At 42.1% G+C, this 22,780-nt stretch overlaps 1 protein-coding gene across 1 annotated transcript in view; it reads left to right on the top strand.

Moving 5' to 3' along the window:
- Positions 1-22,780, top strand: part of MALRD1 (MAM and LDL receptor class A domain containing 1) — a 367,497-nt gene that overhangs the window by 282,891 nt on the left and 61,826 nt on the right. Inside the window, exons 25-26 of the mRNA XM_060248396.1 lie at positions 4,907-5,032; positions 12,922-12,985. Coding sequence (XP_060104379.1) covers positions 4,907-5,032; positions 12,922-12,985 — 190 coding nt within the window. The remainder of the gene's footprint in view (positions 1-4,906; positions 5,033-12,921; positions 12,986-22,780) is intronic.

Here is a 22,780-nt window from a genome sequence, read left to right as displayed (position 1 = left end):
AAGCCAATAATTCTTCCTGGGTTTCAGCACCCCTGTAGGCAACTAATTATACACAATTCATTACTATGTCACTATATCAGTATGAAAAAGCACCATATTTTTATCTGGACTAATGATTAAAAGTCATGGAAGAGAGACCATTTTTAAGAGATATGGCTTTTTTTAAAAAAAAATCCCCTATGTTTCTCCAAAACTTCAACTGGTTCAACTGATATTGTCTTGTTTGTGGACTGGGTTCAGTCATTATGGAAACATTAAGCCAGGTTGAATTCAGTTTCTGCAACTGCAGTTCATAGTTCATAAGAATACCTAGGTTTAAATACCTAAATAGTAACCAGGATACATCAAAGACCATCTTCTCTGACGTGAATCTAACCACTTACTTAGGAGAGGGGATAGACATATTCTATGAGCCACTTCTGCTAGAAGTTCAGCAGGTGGGTGTTATGCTTGACAAGGGCTTTTTGGGAGAGACACCAACACTATCTCCCTTGGAATGTCAACTGTCCCCCATTCTTTCAAAATTTCAGGAAGCTTGTCAAAGCCATTCCTTTTATCATGCATTTGGGCTGAGCAGATAACAGTGGCCATTCAGTTTTATTGAGATTTTATCCTGTCTTTTAGTATTGGGCCCTGACTTTTATCTGGATTATTCTGTTATTATCGGTGCTTGACTAGTTATCTGTAGTTTTGTAGTTTATAGTTTTATTAAGAACGTGAGCCATGTTGGATCAGGCCAATGGCCCATCCAACACTCTGTCACATAGTAGCCAAAAAAACAGGTGCCATCAGGAGGTCCACCAGTGAGGCCAGGACACTAGAAGCCCTCCCACTGTTGCCCCCCCCCCAAGTACCAAGAATACAGAGCATCACTGCCCTAGACAGAGAGTTCCATCTGTACCCTGTAGCTAATAGCCACTGATGGACCTCTGCTCCATATGCTTATCCAATCGCCTCTTGAAGTTGTCTATGCTTGTAGCCACCACCATCTCCTGTGGCAGTGAATTCCATATGTTAATCACTCTTTGAGTGAAGAAGTACTTTTTAAATCCATTATAACCTGACTGCTCAGCAATTTTATTGAGTGCCCACGAGTTCTTGTATTGTGAGAAAGGGAGAAAAGTTCTTCTTTCTCTACTTTCTCTATCCCATGCATAATCCTGCAAACCTCTGTCATGTCACCACTCAGTTGACATTTCTCCAAGCTAAAGAGCCCCAAGTGCTTTAACCTTTCTTCGTACAGAAAGTGTTCCAACCCTTTAATCATTCTAGTTGCCATTTTCTGGACTTTTTCCAATGCTATAATATCTTTTTTGAGGCGTGGTGACCAGAATTGTACACAGTACTCCAAATGAGGCCTCACCATCAATTTGTACAGGGGCATTGTGTTTGATTATCACGTTGTAGTTCTAAATTGTTGAATGGCAACCTGCCTTGGTAGTTTTTACTGATAATCAGAATATTATTTTTTAAAATAATAAATGTTCAGATCCCATGCATAGCATTATTAAATATGTTAGTAATTATTAAATAAAGTAGTTTCTATTTTTTAATAGAGAGGTCCCACATGTGGATAAGAGGTTATATTTAGCCCTCTGCTTTGCTAACAAAAATGTGTTTCAGTTTCTTGTTTGTGGCAACAACTAAACATAAAGAAATAACACACCTTTAAACTTAAGGCAGCTTCACACCATTTCCTTCACTGAATGATAAATTCTTCTTAAAAGTATGGCCTTGGCTCTAATGAACATTATCAGTTCCTATTAATCAAACCAGTGAAAGTTTTAAATAAAACTCAACTGGTTGTCATAAAATTGAGATAATTGAACTAATCCTTCTCAAACATGAATTACTTGAACAAATCAAAGTCCAAGTGATTAATTTATTAAATTCTATAGTATGTGGCTAACACTCAGTTCACTCAAGCAATTTCATTTACCTGAATGCACTCTGTGTTGAGGATTTGTTAGAAATTCTGAGATATGACATTGTAGGGTGACAACTAATCACAAGCCATGGTCAAAATAATTTCAATATTACTCAGTCATGAAGTTCATATTCACTAATTCACTAAATTCAATACTGGTATTTTTTAAAAAAATACACTCTGCAAATTAAAGGATAATGCTATATGCACATTTTGAGTTTGTTAATTAACTATATTGTTAACACCATTTTGTTTTCATTCCACATGCCAAAACCCAGTATGCATCATTTCGATGGGAAAATAATTTTTAATAACAATGAATATGAAACCTATTGAAGCCCCAATCTCTAATGTGTTCTTTGGTGTCATTCAATAAATTTAATGTGGAATTTAGATGCATTGATTTTCATAAAGAAATAATTTCACTATAGTTAATACAACTAATTGTTAGACTTTATATACTATGTGGAAGCTACAGTCTATAAGCATACTCCACATATTTCACACATTGTTTTCCCATGAGCAATGGAGCAAAGCCAGTGATTCTGCTAATATTAAAGAGTACCATGGAGGGCTTGACCCAGCAAAAGTTCAGCATGTTTCAGTTGGGATATATGATTAATGTTTCACACTTGAAAGTTCTCTGCCATCATATTCTGATGCCAAATAGTGGCACCAGAGTATTTGCTTGCAATATTGTTTTAGAGATGTACCTTGATGCAGTGAGCATGCCTCATTATTTGTGCTGTTTTCTGATGCAACCATGCTTAGAATTTGGCTGTTATTAATTTAGCAGTGCCCTGACCTGGATAACTCAGGCTAGCCTCATCTTGTCTCAACTTTGAAGCTAAGCAGGGGTCAGCCCTGGCTAGCATTTGAATAGGAGACCTCCAAGGTATACCAGGATTGTGACGCAGAGACAGGCAATGGCAAACCACTTCTGAATTTTATTTTATTTGAATAGTACTTTCTCCCACCAATTTAGCAGTATCTGTCAAGTGGCTCACTGTTATTTATAACTATGCATGTGATTGTCCATCTTTTTTCCTTTATCATAATCCCAAACTCAGACACTGTTATTTTAAACGTTGAATTACTCTGTTAGATCATTTGTTTTATAGCAATGAAAAAATATTTTGTTGATAGTTTCTTAAAGAATAATGTAAATAATAACCTCAGGCAACACTACGGAACATTTCATTAGTCAAAGTAGATCTGGTAATGCCAGAATGTAGTTACTTTCTGGAAGATTAGGTACAGGCATTCAAGTCACATCCTATAGATCAGTGATCCCATCATGAAGTAGTTGAAGGCTTATGAATTTTCCCCAAGATTATCTGTTTAGAGTTCCTTTAGGTTAGATGATTTGAGAGATTATAACTGAATGCTACAGTGTGATAGTATGCAGGTTAGAAAAAGAAAGTACCCTTGATATGGTTGCAGATGTGAACAACACAGTACAGAACATTTTAGTATAAATTACCGATGCAGTGATAAATATTCATTTGTTGTCACTATTGAGTTACTTAAACATAATTACTGAGCTTTGTGTTTTTGTACAGTATTTTTGTACCATCAAATTTTCATTCAGTGCTTTGGCTGCAGTATAATATGAAATACAAGACATCTCTGGATTGTAGCTGTGATATGAAATGCGAGCTACCATTGATATCTTGGACTAATCAAAGTACAATAGGTGTGCTGCCTAATGAGCATACTTAAGATATGATCTCTGCAAGCAATAAAGACTTATTGACAAAATGTACTGTTCTACCATAAGTGAAGGTCACAGTGGACATGTTTCTATAACATTTAAAAAAGTTGATTGAATAATAGCACAGCCAATCACAGCCCAGGTTACTGAGGCAGCTTTCACACCAAGATATTCACAAATCCTGAGGATACTCCAGATGCACAAATGAATTTTGTTACTTAAATGCGTGAAATATCAAATGTTCCTTGCTTGTCTGAAACAGCCACAGATACAAGCTTCAGATAACCTCTCATTCTTCACTAAAATCTGCTTACAGTTAACAAGTCATTTAGAGGCAAGTTATTAACAGCAAGGGAAGTCTTAGTGATTCTAGGGTCCTGAGCAAAAATTAAGAATGGGGCCCCTGAATCACACCATGACCAGTCCTTGCCACATCCTCTGTAGTGCCCACCACCTGTCATCAGGCCCTCATTCCATGTATAGTGGGCAGAAGTCACTGTTGTCTCTGGAAGCTGAAGATGGAACAGGAGTAACTGGCCTCTGCCACTGAGCAAGCCACCTCCATTCATCAGAGGTTGGGGCTGTGCGTGGTCAGGACCCCATCTCCAGTGGGCAGTCCTGGGCAGCTGCCTCAGTTGCCCATTGGTTAAGACTTAGATTGACAGTGCCATTCTAAGCAATTTGACTTCAATTGACATAGAGGATGTAAATCTGCTTCAGATAGCACTGCTGTTCTAAGGATGTAACTCTGCTTAGGACATCAGAAATACAAGTTTTGTCTCTTTGGTAGGTCTCCACTGGAAGAATCTCAGCTAGGAAGCAATTAACAGATTGGAAGTGCTTTTTCATGCACCTAATCAATTTGTGCCCATATAGCAAATATGAGGGCAAAATTATTCAAAATGAGAGAATACATTGGAGCATGATCAACATTTGTACATATTCAGAACCTAGTTGTAGTAGAACTTCATAGATTAGTGCAGCACTTTGAAATAGGCTGTGAAGGTGAGCAGCATCCAAAACATCCTAAAATATGGGATAGTATGTCAGCTGAATAATTAGCTGTATTTCTTATTTCAGTATGGTAACATGATGCTTACTTATTAATTAAAAACTTTGGTTTTATGTTTTCATTATGATTTATTTCATAAGCTGCCTTGGGCAGGTTCCCCTGGAGAGGTGGCATTTTTCCTTAAAAAATAAATACATTTGTAACAGGAACCTTCTTACTAACCAATTTCTGTCTCTCTTTTTTCCTCATTCAGCCATTAAAGATTGTTTCAATGGGTCTTTGTTGTGTCCATCCACTAACAGCTGTATTCCAGTTTCCAAACGTTGTGATGGTATTGTAGACTGCATTGATTTCTTCCTTGATGAATCTAGCTGTTCAGGTAGTCTGCTAGTTTTAAATCAAATTCTCATTCACCATAAAGTCTAGCTTATTTATTTCTCATGGAGAAAATTCATAAAATAGGCAGGGCTCACCGTGGCAAAATGTGTTTGGATTTCCCTAGAGGAACACTTAGTGTATTCTATTGTTATTTTAGGTAGGAAACTAAGATAAAAATAAGAATGTGACTAACTCAGATCAGGGCTGGGGAGGGTTGTTTGTTTCTGTGACTCTTCAGTCAGGATTCAGATGGTAAAATCTCAAGCTGTACCAAGTGTAATTTCATTTAAGTAAGTCTATATAGTCCTGCAGAAAATGAAAAGTATATTTAAGACACTGGAACAACTTCTCTGATTAATAAGGTTGCCAGATTGTGATGTGGAAGTTCCTGTGTGTCTTTAAATCAGGAGAAAAGTAAGAAGTGGCTTCTCCTATCAAGTTTTCCTTGCAGTAGTGCTCTACCACAAAAAAAGAGAAGGAGAGAGGACATAAGCAAAATAAGAGAAGGAAAATGAGACACTTCCCCAGCCTGGTGTCCCATATTGGTGGCAAATTCAATGCTATGGGGAGAGCCTTTGGTCTGCTATCTACCAGCCTTAGTGAATAATGTAAAAATTGGGATCACTACTTGAAACTTAAAACAGAAACTGTACAAATAACTTCAATATCACATAACCAAAAATGATCTTCAATATGTACATATTATGGAAAGGTAGATAAAAGTAAAAAAAATCCAACCCAAAAATCCAATCCTGAGTCCTTTATGAGGACTCAGGATTCAATCTCTCATTGAAACCTATGAGACCATTGCTTAACTTTGGCTTGCTTGTGTCTTAAATCATGACATGTATGAATGTACAAATGAGGACCCACAAGAAACTTGTGGGGCAGCAATCCCATTCCCCCCACCTTTGCTTCCTCCCCTCTCCTCCTACTTCTTTCACACTCCAGTTTGGTGTAGTGGTTAAATGTGCAGACTCTTATCTGGAAGAACTGGGTTTGATTCCCCACTCCTCCACTTGCAACTGCTGGAATAGCCTTGGGTCAGCCACAATTCTTGCAGAGTTGTACATGTGCTTAGAATTGTATCTATAAGCTGGAGTTCTTGCCTGGCTCACTGGGGCCAGAAGGACAGAGCTTGGGGGACTCGGGAACAATAGGCAGCAGGATCCAAATCCTGCTGCCTTGCTCCAATCAAGAGCCCCCGACTGGTTTGAATGGTCCAGTTACAGGCAGTGTGGGAACTTTGGGTATGTATATATAGTGGGCCCTGCGGCCCTAGTCTTCAGTCTTCGAGGGAGCGCTATACCATGCTGTATTCAATAAAAGAGCTATGTTCACTATCACCTCGCCTCATTGATGTATAGAACCCACTATATTATAGTTGCGATGAAGGTGGGATCCTGGTAAGCAAGGCCAGCAGCTACGAGCATTCCACACCATGCATGCACTACCAGCGCTGACAATGGCTGCTACGCCAGGAACAATTCCCAAGTTCGATGTAACCAGCCCAGAGCGATGGGAGACCTGGTTGAATCAACAGGAGAACTTAATCCACTATCACAAAGTTGTGGGGGATAAAAAGAGATCGCCATTCCTCAGCTCGTGCGGGATGAACACCCAGGAGCTAGCACAGGGGTTAATAGCGCCCACCCTTCTCAAGGATGCTTCCTACATGGACATCACCGCTGCCCTGACGACCCATTTCGCACCACAGTTGTCAGTCCGGACTCGTCGCTTTGACTTTTCAGAGCTCAGGCAGTGACCCAACGAGTCTGCCGTTGACTATATTGCAGCCCTCCACTGGCTGTCACTCTGCTGTTTCACCGATTGGAGGAAAGACTGAGGGACCAGTTTATTTTCGGGCTACAGGACGAGCTGCTGAGGAGGAAGCTGCTTGGGAAAGATGAGATGGACCTCCCCAAGGCGATCAAAGTGGCTACTGCCTATGAGAAATTGCGGGGAGAGCGTATAGCGGCAGCTCACCAAGCCGCCTTATCCTCCTCAGAAGCGGACAACTCGGGGAGATGACACTCTCAAGCTCCACCACGCCGCCGCGAAGTACCAGCCACTGCGTACGACCGAAAACGCGCCAGCTCTAGAGTGTGCAAGTTGCAGGGAAAATCATGAGCACCACTCCTGCCGATTCTGGGACACCATCTACCACCAGTGCGGGAAGACGGGTCACCTTGCCAGGGTCTGCTGCTCGAAAATGACACCAACCCAAAAGAGCGCCCCCCCATCGGAAGAGCAGAAAAAATGGCTGCCACCACTAGGTCGCCTTCGTAGAGGATATCAACGCCACCACCACGTCGGTTGGACAGGTATGCGACATCCCCATGCCATCCCCAGATAAACTCAAAATGACAGTGTTTATTGAGGGCACCCCCTGTCGAATGGAGGTTGACTCAGGGGCCACCCACACCATCATCTCCACCAGGACCCTAAAAAAACTTTGCCCCAAGGGGGAACCTAAGCTATACCCATCCCCCGTGCTCATACGAGACTTCCAAAAAAGGTCGATTGGCATCAAAGGGGCCGGGGTAGTCAAGGTGCAATACAGAAAATTTTTGAGAGACCCTCCCTTGCTGGTGGTGGAAGGAGACCTGAGCACCCTGTTGGGTCGGGCTTGGTTTGCACCCTTGGGAATTCAAGTAGAGGGAATCCCATCATGCCCCCGCCAGCATGGATTTCCAGGACATCTGTGGGGAGTTCCCGTCAGTTTTCAATGAGACACTAGAAACATACACAGGTTCCCCCGTGTCGTTACAAATAAACCCCAACATGCCACCCACATGGCTAAAGGCCCAGCAGGTACCCTTTGCCTTGAAACCCAAGATAAAGGAGCTAGACCACCTAGTGGCACAAGGGGTCCTGGAGCCGGTCGCTAACGCACAATGGGAAACCCCAATCATCACCCCAGTCAAGCCAAACGGGAGCGTTCGCATCTGTGCAGACTACAAATGCACTATCAATAAAGTGCTGCAGGACCATGCCTACCCGATCCCGGTGGTCAGCCATGTGTTAGCATCTCTAGCAGGTGCCAAAATTTTGGGGAAGCTGGATCTGGCCCAAATGTATCAGCAATTGCCAGTGGACGCTGTCAAGGCCCAAACCATAGTCACAATCGGGGCGCTTTCCAGGTAAAATGCCTCCAGTTTGGGGTCAGCGTGGCCCCGGGGATTTTTCAGAGCTTAATGCATTCTTTCTTAAAAGGGATTCCCAGAGTCCAGCCATTCTTTGACAATGTGCCACAGCAACGGAAGAGGAATCCACCAGCCACCTCCCCACCGTACTACAGAGTTTCAACGAGGCAGGGCTGAAGGTAAAGAGGGAAAAACGTCTGTTGGGGGTCCCTACAATAGACTTTCTGGGGTACACAGTGGATGCGAACGGGATCAACCCATCCAAGGACAAAATCACAGCCATTTGTGACGCACCAGCCCCCACTAGCAAAGCCGAACTGCAATCATTCCTTGGCATCCTCAACTTTTACCACGCCTTCATCCCCCACAAGGCAGCAGTAGTGGAAGCCTTGCACAGGCTCCTAGACAAAAGTGCTCCTTGGGTTTGGGGCTGACGGCAAGCCGCCACCTTCCAGGCCATTAAAGACCTCCGGACATCCAACAGCTAGCTGGAACACTTTGATGAGAGGATGCCCGTTGTTTTGGCCTTTGATACCTCTCCTTACAGGGTGGGTGCCATCCTAGCCCATGTGTTGCCAGATGGCAGGGTGGTCCCAGTGGCTTGTTACTCCAGAACATTGCAAAAACTGGAGCGCAACTACACGCAAATAGACAAGGAGGGCCTGACAATCAAGGCGGGAGTAAAAAAATTCCATGATTACTTATATGGCCGGCCCTTCACCATCCATATGGACCACAAGCCCTTACTCGGCCCCTGACCAACAAACGCCCCAGATGGTGTCACCCAGGGTACTACGGTGGTCCATTTTCTTGGCGGGGTACCAGTATGGTCTTCAGTACAGGCCAGGGAAAGCCATGGGCCACGTGGACGCCCTCAGCCGCCTACCACTGCCGTTGGAAGATCCGGATCCAGCCCCAGCATACCAGATTGTGCTTCTAGAGTCCCTCCTGGACCGCCCAGTACACGTGAAAGACATTGCACGCTGCTCAGCCAAGGACAAAATACTCTCCCGAGTTCTGAACTGGGTATGGAGGGGATGGCCCATTGACCGGGTGGGACCAGAGTTTGGGGCATTCGCATCCCGCATGGACGAGCTCCCTGTCCATAAGGGGTGTTTGCTATGGGGAAACAGGGTGGTGGTGCTCCCAGTTCTGAGACACTAATTCCTCACAGAGCTGCACGAAACCCACCTGGGGATTGTGAGCATGAAGGCACTCACCCACAGTTATGTATGGTGGCTTGGGATGGACGATGCGATCGAGTCTTGGGTAGCTCAATGCCAGCCCTGCCAGGAGACCCTGCCGGTGCCTCCTCGGGCACCAGTGCAGCACTGGGAATCCACATGAAACCCCTGGTCCCTGTTGCACCTGGACTTTGAGGGGCCCTTCCAGGGACAAATGTTTTTCTTAATTGTGGACTCGTAGTCGAAATGGCTGGTGGTGCTCCCAGTGGCATCCACCTCCTCCTGGGCCACCATCGGCAACCTCCGCTGGGCGTGCTCCATGCATGTCCTCCTGGACACTCTGGTCTCAGATAACGGGACAGCCTTCACGTTGGGAGAATTCCAAAATTTCTGCACCCACAACCTCATTAGGCACATCAGGTCAGCCCCCTTCCACCTGGTCACCAACAGCCAGGCCGACAGGATGGTGAGGACGACTAAAGAATCACTCTGCCACATCATCCAGGAGGACTGGGAGGGCCACCTTGCAGAATTCTTACTATCACAGCATAGTATCGCCTCCTCGGTCACAGGCCGCAGCTCTGCTGAACTCCTTATGGGCCACCAGGTAGCCACCCTACTAGACCGATTGCACCCAGACAGAGCCCTCGACCTGCAGGAGGTTCCAGATTTGATCCAGGCACCTCAGGGGCTAGATACGGGGGGACCGGGTTATGGCTAAGAACTTGGGGGGGCAGTTGGATTCTTGCAAGGGTTGCCAGGGTGCTTGGGTCCGAAATGTACGAGGTTACAACAGAGGGGGGGTCCACCATAAGGAGGCACATCGACCAGCTGAGGTCCTGCAAGAGCCCTGAGGCAGAAGTCAAGTATTACAGTCCTGACAACCAGACCGCCACCTCCAGTCCTTCCCTGACGGCCGCAGCGGAGGCAGGGACCCAGAGCCCTGCCCTTCGGGCAGAGCCAGCAGTCACAGAGGCCCAGGAACCACTGGCTGAGAGTGATACAGCAGCAGTCCCTCCACTCACTGCTGCTGTAACTGCATCCGCTCCACCATCCCCTCCGGGGCTCAGGCGGTCCACCAGAGAGCATCGCAAGCTAGCCTACCACATTGACTATGTCAGCTAGGCTTGCGAACTAAAGGGGGAGGGATGTTGTATATGTGCTTAGAATTGTATCTATAAGCTGGAGTTCTTGCCTGGCTCACTGGAGCCTCAAGAACAGAGCTTGGGGGACTCGGGAACAATAGGCAGCAGGATCCAAATTCTGCTGCCCTGCTCCAATCAAGAGCCCCCGACTGGTTTGAATGGTCCAGCCACAGGCAGCATGGGAACTTTGGGTGTGTGTATATAGTGGTCTTCAGTCTTCGTAAGCAGCGCTACACCATGCTGTATTCAATAAAAGAGCTATGTTCACTACCACCTCGCCTCTTTAATGTAGAGAACCCACTATATTATACAGAGTTATCCTTGAAAGGGTAGCTTCTTGGAGAGCTCTCTCAGCTCCACCTACCTCACGGGGTGTCTGTTGTGGGGGAGGAAGATAAAGGAAATTGTAAGCTGCTCTGAGACTATGAGATTCGCAGTGGAGGGCGGGATATAAATCCAATATCATCATCATCCTCTTTCTCCTTTCTGCCACCCTTTTTCTTTCTCTCTCCTCAATGCAGCTTACTTCCATTCACCTTTTGCTCTCACCCCACCACTCTCTCTTTCTGCTCCATCACTCTCCCATACTCCTTGCTTCTGTTAGAGTATTTTGCACGCAGCAGAAGAGCTGAAGGAGAGGGACAGGCAAAACACAGGAATTAATAGACAAGAGAAACAGCTGTATTCAATGGTAGATATATTTACCAGGATAGTATCCAATATTCAGAGTCGTTGCCAGGCCAAGGTCATACACAGTAATCAGTACACACTTCAGTAGATAACAGTATACAGCAGTAAGTATACACAGCACGATCCAAGCACAGTAGCCTAGGATCCAACACCAGCAGTGTTCGCTGCCACCCAGATAGTGGGCCTCACAGTACCCACAATCCTTACAGGCAGACTGAGCAGGCTCACTGAGCTTCCCTAAGTACACGTACCAATCATGCAAGGTTGCATCAGCTCTGTGAGTCAGCACAAAGCCTTATTACAGGTGAGGTCATCCCACCTTACCTCAGTAACAGGTAACAGCTGGATCATGATGCAGCATGACTCAGCATGACATTGCAGAAACAACATTACTATTACTAAGATGGAGTCAGTCAGCCATTTTAGGACTGAGTTCCAACAGCTTCTTCCCCATCCCCAATAGCAGCAGTAATGGCAATGGTTCTTCAGGAACCATAATCAGTTTCCCAGCTACTGAGTTCAGTTTCCCTTAGTGTTGCCTGCTCAAGGTTGGGAAGTTTCTGGAGATTTGGAAGTCGACCCTTGGGACTGTGAGGCTTGGGGTGGAAAGAACCTCATCAGGGTAAAAGGCCATAGACTCCACCCTCTAAAGAAGCCATTTTCTCCAGGGGAATTGATCCCTGTCATCTGGAGAGCAGTTGTAATTCCAAGTGATCTCCAGCTCTTACCTAGAGGATGACAATAGTAGTTCTCATGGAGGAAATGGCTGGATGGAGGCTATTGCATGGTACCTTTCTGATGTCCCTCCTCTCCTCAAACCCCAGCATCCCTAGGCTCCACCCTCAGACCCTATTCTGTTGCTCTAACAGCTGCACCATACTGGCTTTCATAGGGTGACTGCTATTGAACAGTAACAAGCAGCCAGGTCTAGTTCAGTCATTTAAGTCATATGTTATTAAGTAACCCAGAGAGTGCTGCCAGGCCTAGGGTTGCCAACCTCCAGATGGGACCTGAAAAATCCCCAAAAATATAACTGAACTCTAGACAATGGAAATCTGTCCCCCTGGAGAAAATGGCTGCTTTGGAGAGTGGATGTCGTGACATTATATCCAGTGGAGGCCTCCCCCCTCCCCCAAACTCTGCCTTCCTCAGGCTCCATCACAAAATCTCTAGGAATTTCCCAATTTGGGCTGATAACTCTTGTCAGGCTTGGCCCCAAGGATCCCTTCCTCAAAGACCAAAATAGACCTGGAAAGGACTCTGCCCCCTCCCCCTAACTTTTACTAGCAGAGCCAAGCTAACAGAATATTATTGTTGCCAGCAACAGCCACTGAGGGAATTGGTTTTGTTAAAGCTACAGGTGCTCCTTTTATCATTTCCAGCTTTTTAAAACTGTCCAATGTATTTTTGCTACATTTCACATTTTCCTGCAAATTTGGGGTCCTTTTCAGGCTTATAAAAAGATCTGTCTTGTCCAGTCACAGTTCCCATCACTGGATTTAAGTATCCAAAGATGTCCCAACATCCCTGTTAGCATATAGGATCTAAAAGTATAACAAAGAGTAAATGTCACTTTTTAGAACAGTGCAAATACAAAACCACGCAAATACATGTTTATTTTTAAAATGGTAAATCTTGTGATTGCATAGTGCATAATGAATACCTACATACATATTTACATGTTCTTGACACAGTTATAGCATTTTTTATTATTTTTTCTCCTAGCCTGTCCAGAGTCATATTGCAAAAATAGAGGAATTTGCAACAAAGAAATTGTTCCCCTCTGCAGGTAAGAATTTCTGTTGTCTTGATCAGCACACTTATTTTTGAGAGCTGTTAAGGAATGGCAAAGCAATCCCATCACAGTCTCTGATCTCTTCCCTTGGAAGAGCAGCATCCTGCCAGTTTTGAAAAGTAATGATGATTTCAAATTTCTTCCTTCTTTGAGTGCCAAATCTCCCTTGTGCAAATTGAACCCATTAATCTGTTTTCAAGCCATCAGCAAAGACAGGTGGGCAAACTCCTCATCTTCCTACCCTCAAGCCACCCAGTACTCATTTAGGCTCTCTCACTTGGGATTCTGTGCTGCATCTTCTTTGTTATTCACTACTACCAAATGAGGCTACCACCTAATCATGATTTCCTTCCTAAACTGCAAATGACTGGATTGAGAAGATATGTTATCCGTCTTGGGTCCTGAGATCTCAGGAGAAAAGCGAATACATAAGGGTTTTGAATAAATAAATAAATAAATAAATAAATATTTCTACGCTGTGATGTTGGGAAAGATGTTGCAGTACTCATCTTCTTTTCAGCACACCTAATCCTCCTACACAATCAAATAAAGTATTGTGTAATGATTACATACCCTTGTCTAAACTGATATATGACAAGATTGCATGCATCTGACTAACTGGATGCATAACAAATCTGAAAATGGATTATATGTGCATGTTGATTCAAATACCTGACCACTGATGTGCATGGTAAGTGCTAATCAATCCATCCTGATGTGCTTTTGAAATTATACCATGTCTCTTCAGACAGAATGCTATGGTGTGTGAACATATAGGGAGTGCATGAGCAAGCGTTCTGACTGATTGCATAGGCTGAATAATGTTTCCATTTTTATTTAATATCAGCCCTTTCAATATTTATGTGAGCAGCAGCATACACATTTGTTTAGGAAATATCTTTGGAATGAAACAGGAAATTATTTAATTGAGCTATTTAAATCAGTTCCCCTTTGAGACATAAATCTTGCTTTAAATCACCTTGACTTTATGTCAAACCATCCTGTTGGAGTTTTCAACTAAAGAGTTAAGAAGAAATGGAAAGATCTGTATTGTGCACATATAACTTTTGAAGGAATATGCATATGTAAAAAACCCCATTTGTCAGTCCATAATATTTTGCTTCCTTCTTATTACTGCTTTCTAAGTTCTACCATATGAATGCTGTTCAAAGCTGAATTTCTTGGCTTGGTTAGAAACCTGAATTAGGTTAAAATGTCCATTCTGAAGAATACGTAAGGGGAAAGCCAGCAAAAATTATTGATGAAAAATATACTTCCAACTTACTACTATCTGGTAGAAAATTTAGTGCAAAACACTTTATGCAAAAATGCATCCATAATGTATTATTTCTCATTGCTTTTTAACATTAAGGAATCAACATGCTTGCAAGTTGTTTGTTTATTGCAGAAGTAATCATCTGTTTACAGCTGAAATCTTAATGCTGCATCTAATGCCAAATCTATCTTGGCAGCACAGATGTCTCATGGTACAAAAAAGATATATAAGTAAGGTATAAGTTTCCAGAGAAAAGCAAACTGTGTGCTCAATATTCTATTTTAATGTTATTGAAATGAGGAATTTAAAAAAGCAACAATATTGTAAAAGTAAGATAAACCACTGTTTTTTCAATATATTTAAGCCCCTGTGATTATTTCAGATTAATATTAAAGGGTTTTTATAGCAGGGTTTTTTTTTACTTCCTACAGCTCTGAGTGCTGAAAACCATTATACTTTAGAATGTACTTAAACTGAACTGGCTTTGCTATGCTGATTTTTTTCTGAATTTGCTTTAAGCCATCATATGAACAATTAAATTTTATTGAGCCAGTGCTTTTGGAATTTTTAGCTTACATTTTATGCCTTCTTCCCTCCAGCTGGAGAATCTTTAACATGAGATCAGATTTTCAAGGAACAAGAAAGTGGAAGAAATAATATTCAAGTAATGTTCTCAATATAGTTTTTTGTTCTATTTAGCCCTTAAAATTATGGAGATACCTGACAAGTTTCTATAACCCACAAAATCTGCCTGAGCATTGCCTTAACAGGAAGGACAAAAAGATGATTTGGTCATGAATACAATTGCTATATTCAGATAGCACATAACAATGTGGTTTATTTAGACTCTGATAAGCTTACTGGATATACATTTTGTTGTACAAATTGTGGTTAATCTACCAGACACATATAACAAACCAGTTTGGTAGCAGAGATGGGGATATATCAGGAAAATGCTATTCAGTTCATGGTTTGTGGAGTACCTGGTTCATGAACCATTAGCAGTCATGAGCTTTTAGGGGATAAATGAACCAGTTTAGTTTGTGATTTGTTAGAATGGCCCCCCAGTGTGTTAGAGACACCAAGATCACAGAGGATCTCCAGATTACTCTCCTCTACCTGACCTCAAAGTTTGGTGACCATTTCCCCAGAAAGCACTTTCCTAGGGTCACCTTCTTGGGGGGGGGGGGCATAACTCAGACCTCATAAACCCAATACTCACCAAATTTGGAGGTCAGATAGAGGAAAGTCAACTGGAGATAGCTGGTGAGTTTGGTGTCTCTAGCTTGCACAGAATCTGTTTTATACATTGAACCTCCTGAACCTGTTCCTGTCATTTTGACAGGTACACATTCAGGAGTGTATAGAATGGATCCTATGCAAGCTAAAGGTGTCAAAGTCACCAGAGATCTCTCCTGGATGCTCTTCTACATGTGCTCCAACCCCCCCCCCATTGCTTTGAAATTGTGTAAACATTTAGATTTGGCAGAGCCAGTCTACTTGGAAATGTATCTGTTTACAAACCTTCACAAACATCTTGAAAGTTCATGGAAAGTTCTTGCTGGTTGACCTGCCACAAACTTCACAAACCATGAACTGACCAAAACTTGTCATGAAATTTAGTTTGTGAACAAGTTTATGCCCATTCCTATTTAGCACGCAATAACAAATCACAATTTAATTGGCAGCCTGTATTTGGACATAGGAGTTTGATCAGTCTGTGATTCATCCTGATGCCTAATTGCATCAGGCATCAACCATCAGGAATGGTTGAAATAGTTCATTGCATTTTAAAAAACTTGACCTGTGGTGTGAGATTAGGCAAGTCTTTTACAATTGGATGTAGACCAGTGTGCTCTACTGTAGAGGGTGTTGGATATGGATCAGGGAAACTTCTCTCTTGCCCTTGTGGGGTCATCAGTAATATTATGGCCTGATGATACAAATATAATTTTACTGCTGAAGCATGACAGGTCTGGGGTAATATGTAAGCTACTCTGGTAATTCAGGGGAAGAAACATGCTATGTATTAGTATAATAAACAAACACTTCCTTCGTAGAACCTAGAGTTCCAATGTAATGTAACTAGCAATATAAGTGAGCTCCAGCTTAATCTAGGACTGTATATTCATAGAACATCTGAAAAATGCTGTACACAAGCACTCCCAAATGCAGCTATTAGGATGCTGAATTGAGTGAGTTTGAAATTAATAATGCCAGTCTTTCAACTTCTTTGCTGGCTTCTGGAAAGTTTCCAACAGCTATTTAAAGACCTAAATGGCTGAGCTGAGGATGTATCGAGAGTTACCTCCTTCCAAGCAAGCAGGTATCAGCAACGTCTTTGGCTCTAGAGCCAAATGCAGCCTAGTATAGAAGTAAATATGGCTGTTTTAAAAAGATACATGAAAAGTTAAGGTATATAACTTAAGATTTTATATGACTAGTGCAATTTTTAGAGATTGTTTGCAGAATTCAGCCCTGTTGACTGGCAGCCATACTGCCAGAGAACCGTCTTTGCCTCCCTGAGAAGTGAAGCGCTCAAGGGGCAAGGACCAGGCAGGTCTTTGGTCTGTTTGGTGGAGTCTGCTTTGCAGCATCCAGCTCCTTCCCCGCACTTGCCAGTCTTCATCCGGCGATCGGCCCTCCCTGATTGCTATGCAGGCCTTTGCTGGTTGCCGCCCCCCACCCCACCCCCCGGTTGGGAGGAGCTGGGTAGGAATTTTTTTTATTTCCACCTGATTGGCTGATGGGTAGGTGTGTGTTTTTTACCTACCCTGCATAGTATGTCAGTGAATTGTGGAATTGGCTCAGGGTGGTGCCTTTAAATAGGTTTGTCATTTTATGTTGACAGGAATGTGTTGGCACTTAAATTATGCGGCTAGGGGAGGACCAGTTAGCACCCCTGCTTTGGATTCAAGGGTCTGGCACAAACTTCCCCTGGGTTTTACAACTCGGGGTGGAAGAATGCGGACTGCCTTTTTGGGTTTACCCTTCCATTAAGGGATCCTTCCATTAAGTTGTACAGCTTGTGGAGAGACCTTCAAGGCTGTGTCTGCTTGCTATGCTAGCCTGGTTAGAGCCAAAATAAATTGGCCCTGGGTAGGGGCAGGGTCGCTCTCCCTTAGTATGGCAGGGGACAGTTCTGTTAAGACCCCTGGCCTTGACCATGCCGCAGTTTAGTTAGCCCTTGCTGTTTAATGTTTCATTAAAAATAAAGTGGCTCTACATTTTATCAAACTTTTGTGTCTGACTCTTTATTCTGACTTTTGTGTCTGACTCTTTATTCTGACTTGCTTTGAATTTCCATTTAATTTGACTCTTTAATTGTAAAAGGTTGTTGACCCTGCATAATCTTATCTGCTCTTTCACATCTTTCCAGAAGGCTTTGCTGCATGTTCATGTTTTGTCTGAGGTCTGCTGGGCCGTTATATATATTAGTGTCTTCTCACACAGTGGCACAAAATTTCCTCCCCAGGGAAGTTTGCTTTGCTCCATATTTTTGATTATATTCAGTCACTAACCAGGGTATTTGGCAGGAACTCTCTTCTTAGGATTAACTTCAAAAAATGTAGTTAGTATCAGAGTATTAGAAGAAAATTGCACTCAGAAGTAGATATGTACTGTAATTTTTATCAAATGGGATGAGACACTCCTGTTGTGAAATATCAGTATGAATTATTTTACAGTACACTGAAGTGCATTAAATACCAAGCTGCCTACTGCCTGTGAAATTCTATTTTTTAGCATTCATTCCATTTAATCACAGTTTTTAAAAAATGTACATAAGGTACACTGAATGAATTCAAATACTGATTAAACTTTAACAAAGCAGCAGTCCTTTCTCAGACCTACGTCTAACAGAATAGCAGGCTACATTTCTTGAGTAAATTTTAAGCTGTGAATGTATATTTACTCAAATCAGCATGTTTGAGTGGATTTTTAAAGGAAATTTAATTGGCAGAGAAAAAAGTCAATAAAGGTTTCCAAATGTGGTCCCTTTCATTATTGCTGTTGTCGTAAGAGCTTTGTAGATTTGAACTGGCCTGCCTCATCCATTCATTCCTCAGATCTTATTTATTTATTTCTAGCAGATCCAGTCCTTAAGACTTAGGCACTGTATAATAACAGAATGGTAGGCTGGTTCCTTGAAGGGCTGAAGCACCTACAGATTCTAGTTTCTTAAGATATAACATTATAAGGTATGGAGTGTAATAATCCATTCAAAATAATTGCTCAATTTTCTTACCGAACTATCTTCTCTTTGGAGTCAAAATGTCAAGATCATGTATTTTGGCAGCTTCAGAAGGGAGCCCATTGCTGTGTCTGTAATGGTGTGATAGATGCAGGAATGCTATTGCTTTGAAGATATCTTAGATGACCTTTTTTCTCTTCAGGGAGGCCTTTTGTGGGGGAAGTGGGAGGGAGGATAGGTCATGACCAAATTTAACACATCAGTCATTCCAGGTGCAGAGCTATGACCCAGATAGCTACCAACTTCCAGTATGGGTTGCTGGCTGGATCATTTCCTCTTTTTAAAAGAATACAACACTTTTATAAAGTCAAGCACAGCAGCTGATGAAAGTGATATGCATCTTTTCCTACAGGATTTTAAAGCAGAGAAAGGCGTTAACCCCTGCTCAGAAAGTAACCATAGCAGCACATTCTAAATATTTCTTTAGGCACTCCTGGCTTGTATTTTATCAGTCCTGTCGGATTATGAGGTATCAAAGCTAGAGTTATTTTTAGCATCTGATCCAAATAATTGAATCCTTAATGCAAAAGTATTGCAAGCCTGTTCAGTCAGAAAAAAAGAGAACAGGGTAAATTATAGTAATTCAAAAGCCCTAGAAAACAACCAAGCAAGAATCACATCCTGTGAACTGGCTGACAAATGCTCTGCATTCTTACTTGAATTCCTGTGATTTTAAATGGTGCCAAGATTTTATGTTAGTTTTATATATGTTGTAAGCCGCCCTGAGCCACTCGGTGGGAAGGGCGGGATATAAATCCCAGATAAAATAAAAAATAAAAAAAATAAAAATTATGTTCTCATTTACAAGGCAGTTTGCATCTTCTGAAAGGAGGCCAATGACTGCAAGTTGTGGAAAGAGTAGGGTGCCAGCTCTGGAGTGGGAAATACCTGGAGATTTTGGGGGTGGAGCCTGAGAAAGGCAGGGTTTGAGGACAGGGAGGGACCTCAGCAAGGTATAATGCCATAGAATCCATCCCCCAAAGCAGCCATTTTCTCCAGATTTTAATTGCCGGATGATCAGTTGTAATAGCAGATAATCTCTAGGTGCTACCTGGAGATTGGCAACCCTAGAAGAGAACAAGGATGTGGTCCTAGATCTTAGCATTCTATGTGGCCCATTAGACCATGGCCCATTAGACCTTGAAAAGACTCTCTTACCATTCTGTCTTCCATCGTCTCTCATAATTAAAGTTCGGCACAATGAGACTTAGATCATGAAGGCATAGAGACTGTTTTTAGACCTTATTGCAAAAGTTAGCTAATGTTTGAGGAAATATTTATTTTATTGAGAGCAACGTTGTTGAAGATGACACGGATGCTGGCAAAGAACAGTTGGTCTCCTTGTAAAGGAGAAATGTTATGCAATATAATTTCTTTGCAATTACAGGAGACTGTGAAAGTATGGATTAAAATTCTAGGGGGCATGGTGGTGAAATGTTTTAGTACTGATATGTATAATTTTGCAAAAAGGAAATGGTTTATATTTGGAATTTAAGCAGAAAATAATAATAATAATAATAATATTTAATTTGTATTCCGCCTTCCCTGCCGAAATAGGCTCATTTCCTCTTTTTTATAACACTTTTATTTCCCTAAACTAGTAAAATGGCAGCCAGATCAGAGACCAAATGCAGAGGAAGTGAAATATTTAAATTTCAAAATATATTTGTTCTACATTACAGCCTAATGAATGCCTTTCTTGTACATCCTCCCTCCAGGTGGCAAAATCTTTTTGTGCTTGTTAGTTGGGGAACAGGAACAACCTGGAAAGGCTTCAGTATTGAGAGGCAACGTGTGTAGCTTCTGTAGATTTTTGTTACCCATTTACCATTTGTATACATGCCCCTTTGTGACATCAACAAAACAATTTCTTCATGTGAAATTCTATATGCAAAAATTCAAATATTAGGCTCAGAGTCAGGGCTAAGTATGCGAGTAGACCAAATGTATGCAAAATAAGAAAAATATAAATAATGCATTGCTTTCTGTAACTTGTTCTGAATTCATATGGGAGCTTTCCTTGGTACAGAGTGTAGCCTGATATTTTGAGTGAACTGTTGGGAGAAAGAACATGAGGAGTTATAGCATGAGGGAAATGTATTCTGTTCTGTTGTGTGCTTGTGACCCAGCATGCCAACCTCTGACCATTCTGTCTGCCCCTATTAGACTCCCTGTTGGTTCCAGAGCTCCAGGCTTCCTTGTTCTTCTCTGATCCTCCTTTGCCATTCTTCCTACTCAATCAGCATGAGCTCAGATATCTGAGAATTAAACTCTTTATGCTGTTGCTAGGTGGCTGAGGCATTGCCAAATATATGCAAAAATCTCACAAATTAAGTAGAACTTCTTGAACTTTTCCTGCCAGATTACAGTGTTGACAGAGTGGTTCAGCTCCTTGAATTTTAATTCTCAACACACACATACTTGCAGGACTTTTCTCATCATTCTGAAGTGCTTTTTTAAAATGTTTGCTATAGCACTAATCACCTACCTGTCTGGATCTCTGACAAAAAAGTTGCAACTATGTAATGTTCCCGCACAGCCTTTTCTCAGCTAGGTCCTCTAACTAATGTGTGTGTGCTTTATACTATAATGGGAAAAAGTGTGCACAGCAGTTCACAGGTCTGATTTCAGTGTTAGGGATTTTGCTTGCAAATGGAAATATGTGAGACCTTGTGTAAAAGTAAACAAATGATGTTCCAACACATGTCTATCTATTAGTTTGCTTTTCAGTTAGCTTGCTTTTATCTCACCAGATGTTAAAAAAAAACTTCAAAATTCTATGTTAATGTCCAGATGCTCAGAAATAAGATGGATCACAAAAACAGATCTGGAGATGGGTTTGTCTCTTAAAAGTATTTTATGACATTTCCTATCAGCATTGGAAAGACATGCTGTTTGTTTCCAGGCAATTACCCAGCCCCAGAGCAACAAAAAACTATACCCAAATGCAGAATGCCAACAAGCTCTGTATAAGTAAGTTAGGATGCAGTTGTAAGGAGAGCACTGGTGTAACTGACAGCCAGTATGGTGTAATGATTAAGAATGTTTTACTAGTATCTGGAAGCCCCAGGTTTGAATTCTCACTCATGCCCAGGTTTAAATCCCTTCTTGTGCCATGGAGGCTCACCAGATGACCTAGCCACACTCTCTCAGCCTAATCTACATCACAGGGTTGTTTTGAAGAGAGGAAAATAATGTAAGCTGATTTGGGTAACTATTAGGGAGAAAGGAAGGGTGTAAATGGACACTTTCTTCAGCCCCATTGAATGGACTTATTTCTGAATAAATCTTAGTATTGCTCCTATAGGGCTTAAGATCTAAATGTGGGATCAGAATAGTCTTTTCATTTTGAAGGCTGGTATGATCAAATATGTATACTTTCTTAGGTAGACTTGTTTAGTTCAATATTTAAGTTTGTGTAATTCTACAAGATGAAAATCAAGACAAATCTGGATGGCAGTCTGATTGTTAAAAGACCTCGATGGTGTTCACAATAACATTCTGTGAGGTGGGGCATAAGTGAAGTAAATCAAAATTAGCGTCTTTTGTGATTAACCATAAAGCTGAATCACCTTCCTTACAAGAACAAAAGCTAAAGAGTTCAAGGTTTTTCAGAGTAATGATGACTAAGATGGGACCTGATAGGATTATGTATGATGTGGAGAAGTTAAGGAGAGAGAGAGAAATTTTGTTCATTCTCTTTCAAAATATTAAAATTTAGGGGCATCTAGTGGAACTAATGGGAATATAGTAAATTCAGAATAGACAAAAGGAATTACCTCTTCACACAATTCACAGTTAATTTGGGAAACCCCTAGCCACTAGCTTCTATGGATTTAAAAGGGAGTAAGATCCATGGAAGAGCCCCGTGGCGCAGAGTGGTAAAGCTGCAGTACTGCAGTCGGAGCCCTCTGCTCACATCCTGAGTTCAATCCCAGCGAAAGCTGGTTCAGGTAGCCGGCCAGGTTGACTCAGCCTTCCATCCTTCCCAGGTCAGTAAAATGAGTACCCAGCTTGCTGGGGGGAAAAGTGTAGATGACTGGGGAAGGCAATGGCAAACCACTCCGTAAAAAGTCTGCTGTGAAAACGTTGTGAAAGTAACCTCACCCCAGAGTCGGAAACAACTGGTGCTTGCACAGGGGACTACCTTTTTTAAAAAAAAGATTCATGGAGGATAGGTCCAGCCATAATGGCTAAATGGCAGCTTCATGTTCAGAATGAGAAAAACAAAAAACAAAGGGAGGTTTTAGCCTCTGTGCCT

This window comes from Heteronotia binoei, chromosome 10 (assembly GCF_032191835.1).
Source record: "Heteronotia binoei isolate CCM8104 ecotype False Entrance Well chromosome 10, APGP_CSIRO_Hbin_v1, whole genome shotgun sequence".
Taxonomy (NCBI): Eukaryota; Metazoa; Chordata; class Lepidosauria; order Squamata; family Gekkonidae; genus Heteronotia; species Heteronotia binoei.
The sequence above is the reverse complement of the archived record's forward strand: the minus strand, read 5'-3'. Positions and strand labels throughout refer to the sequence as shown.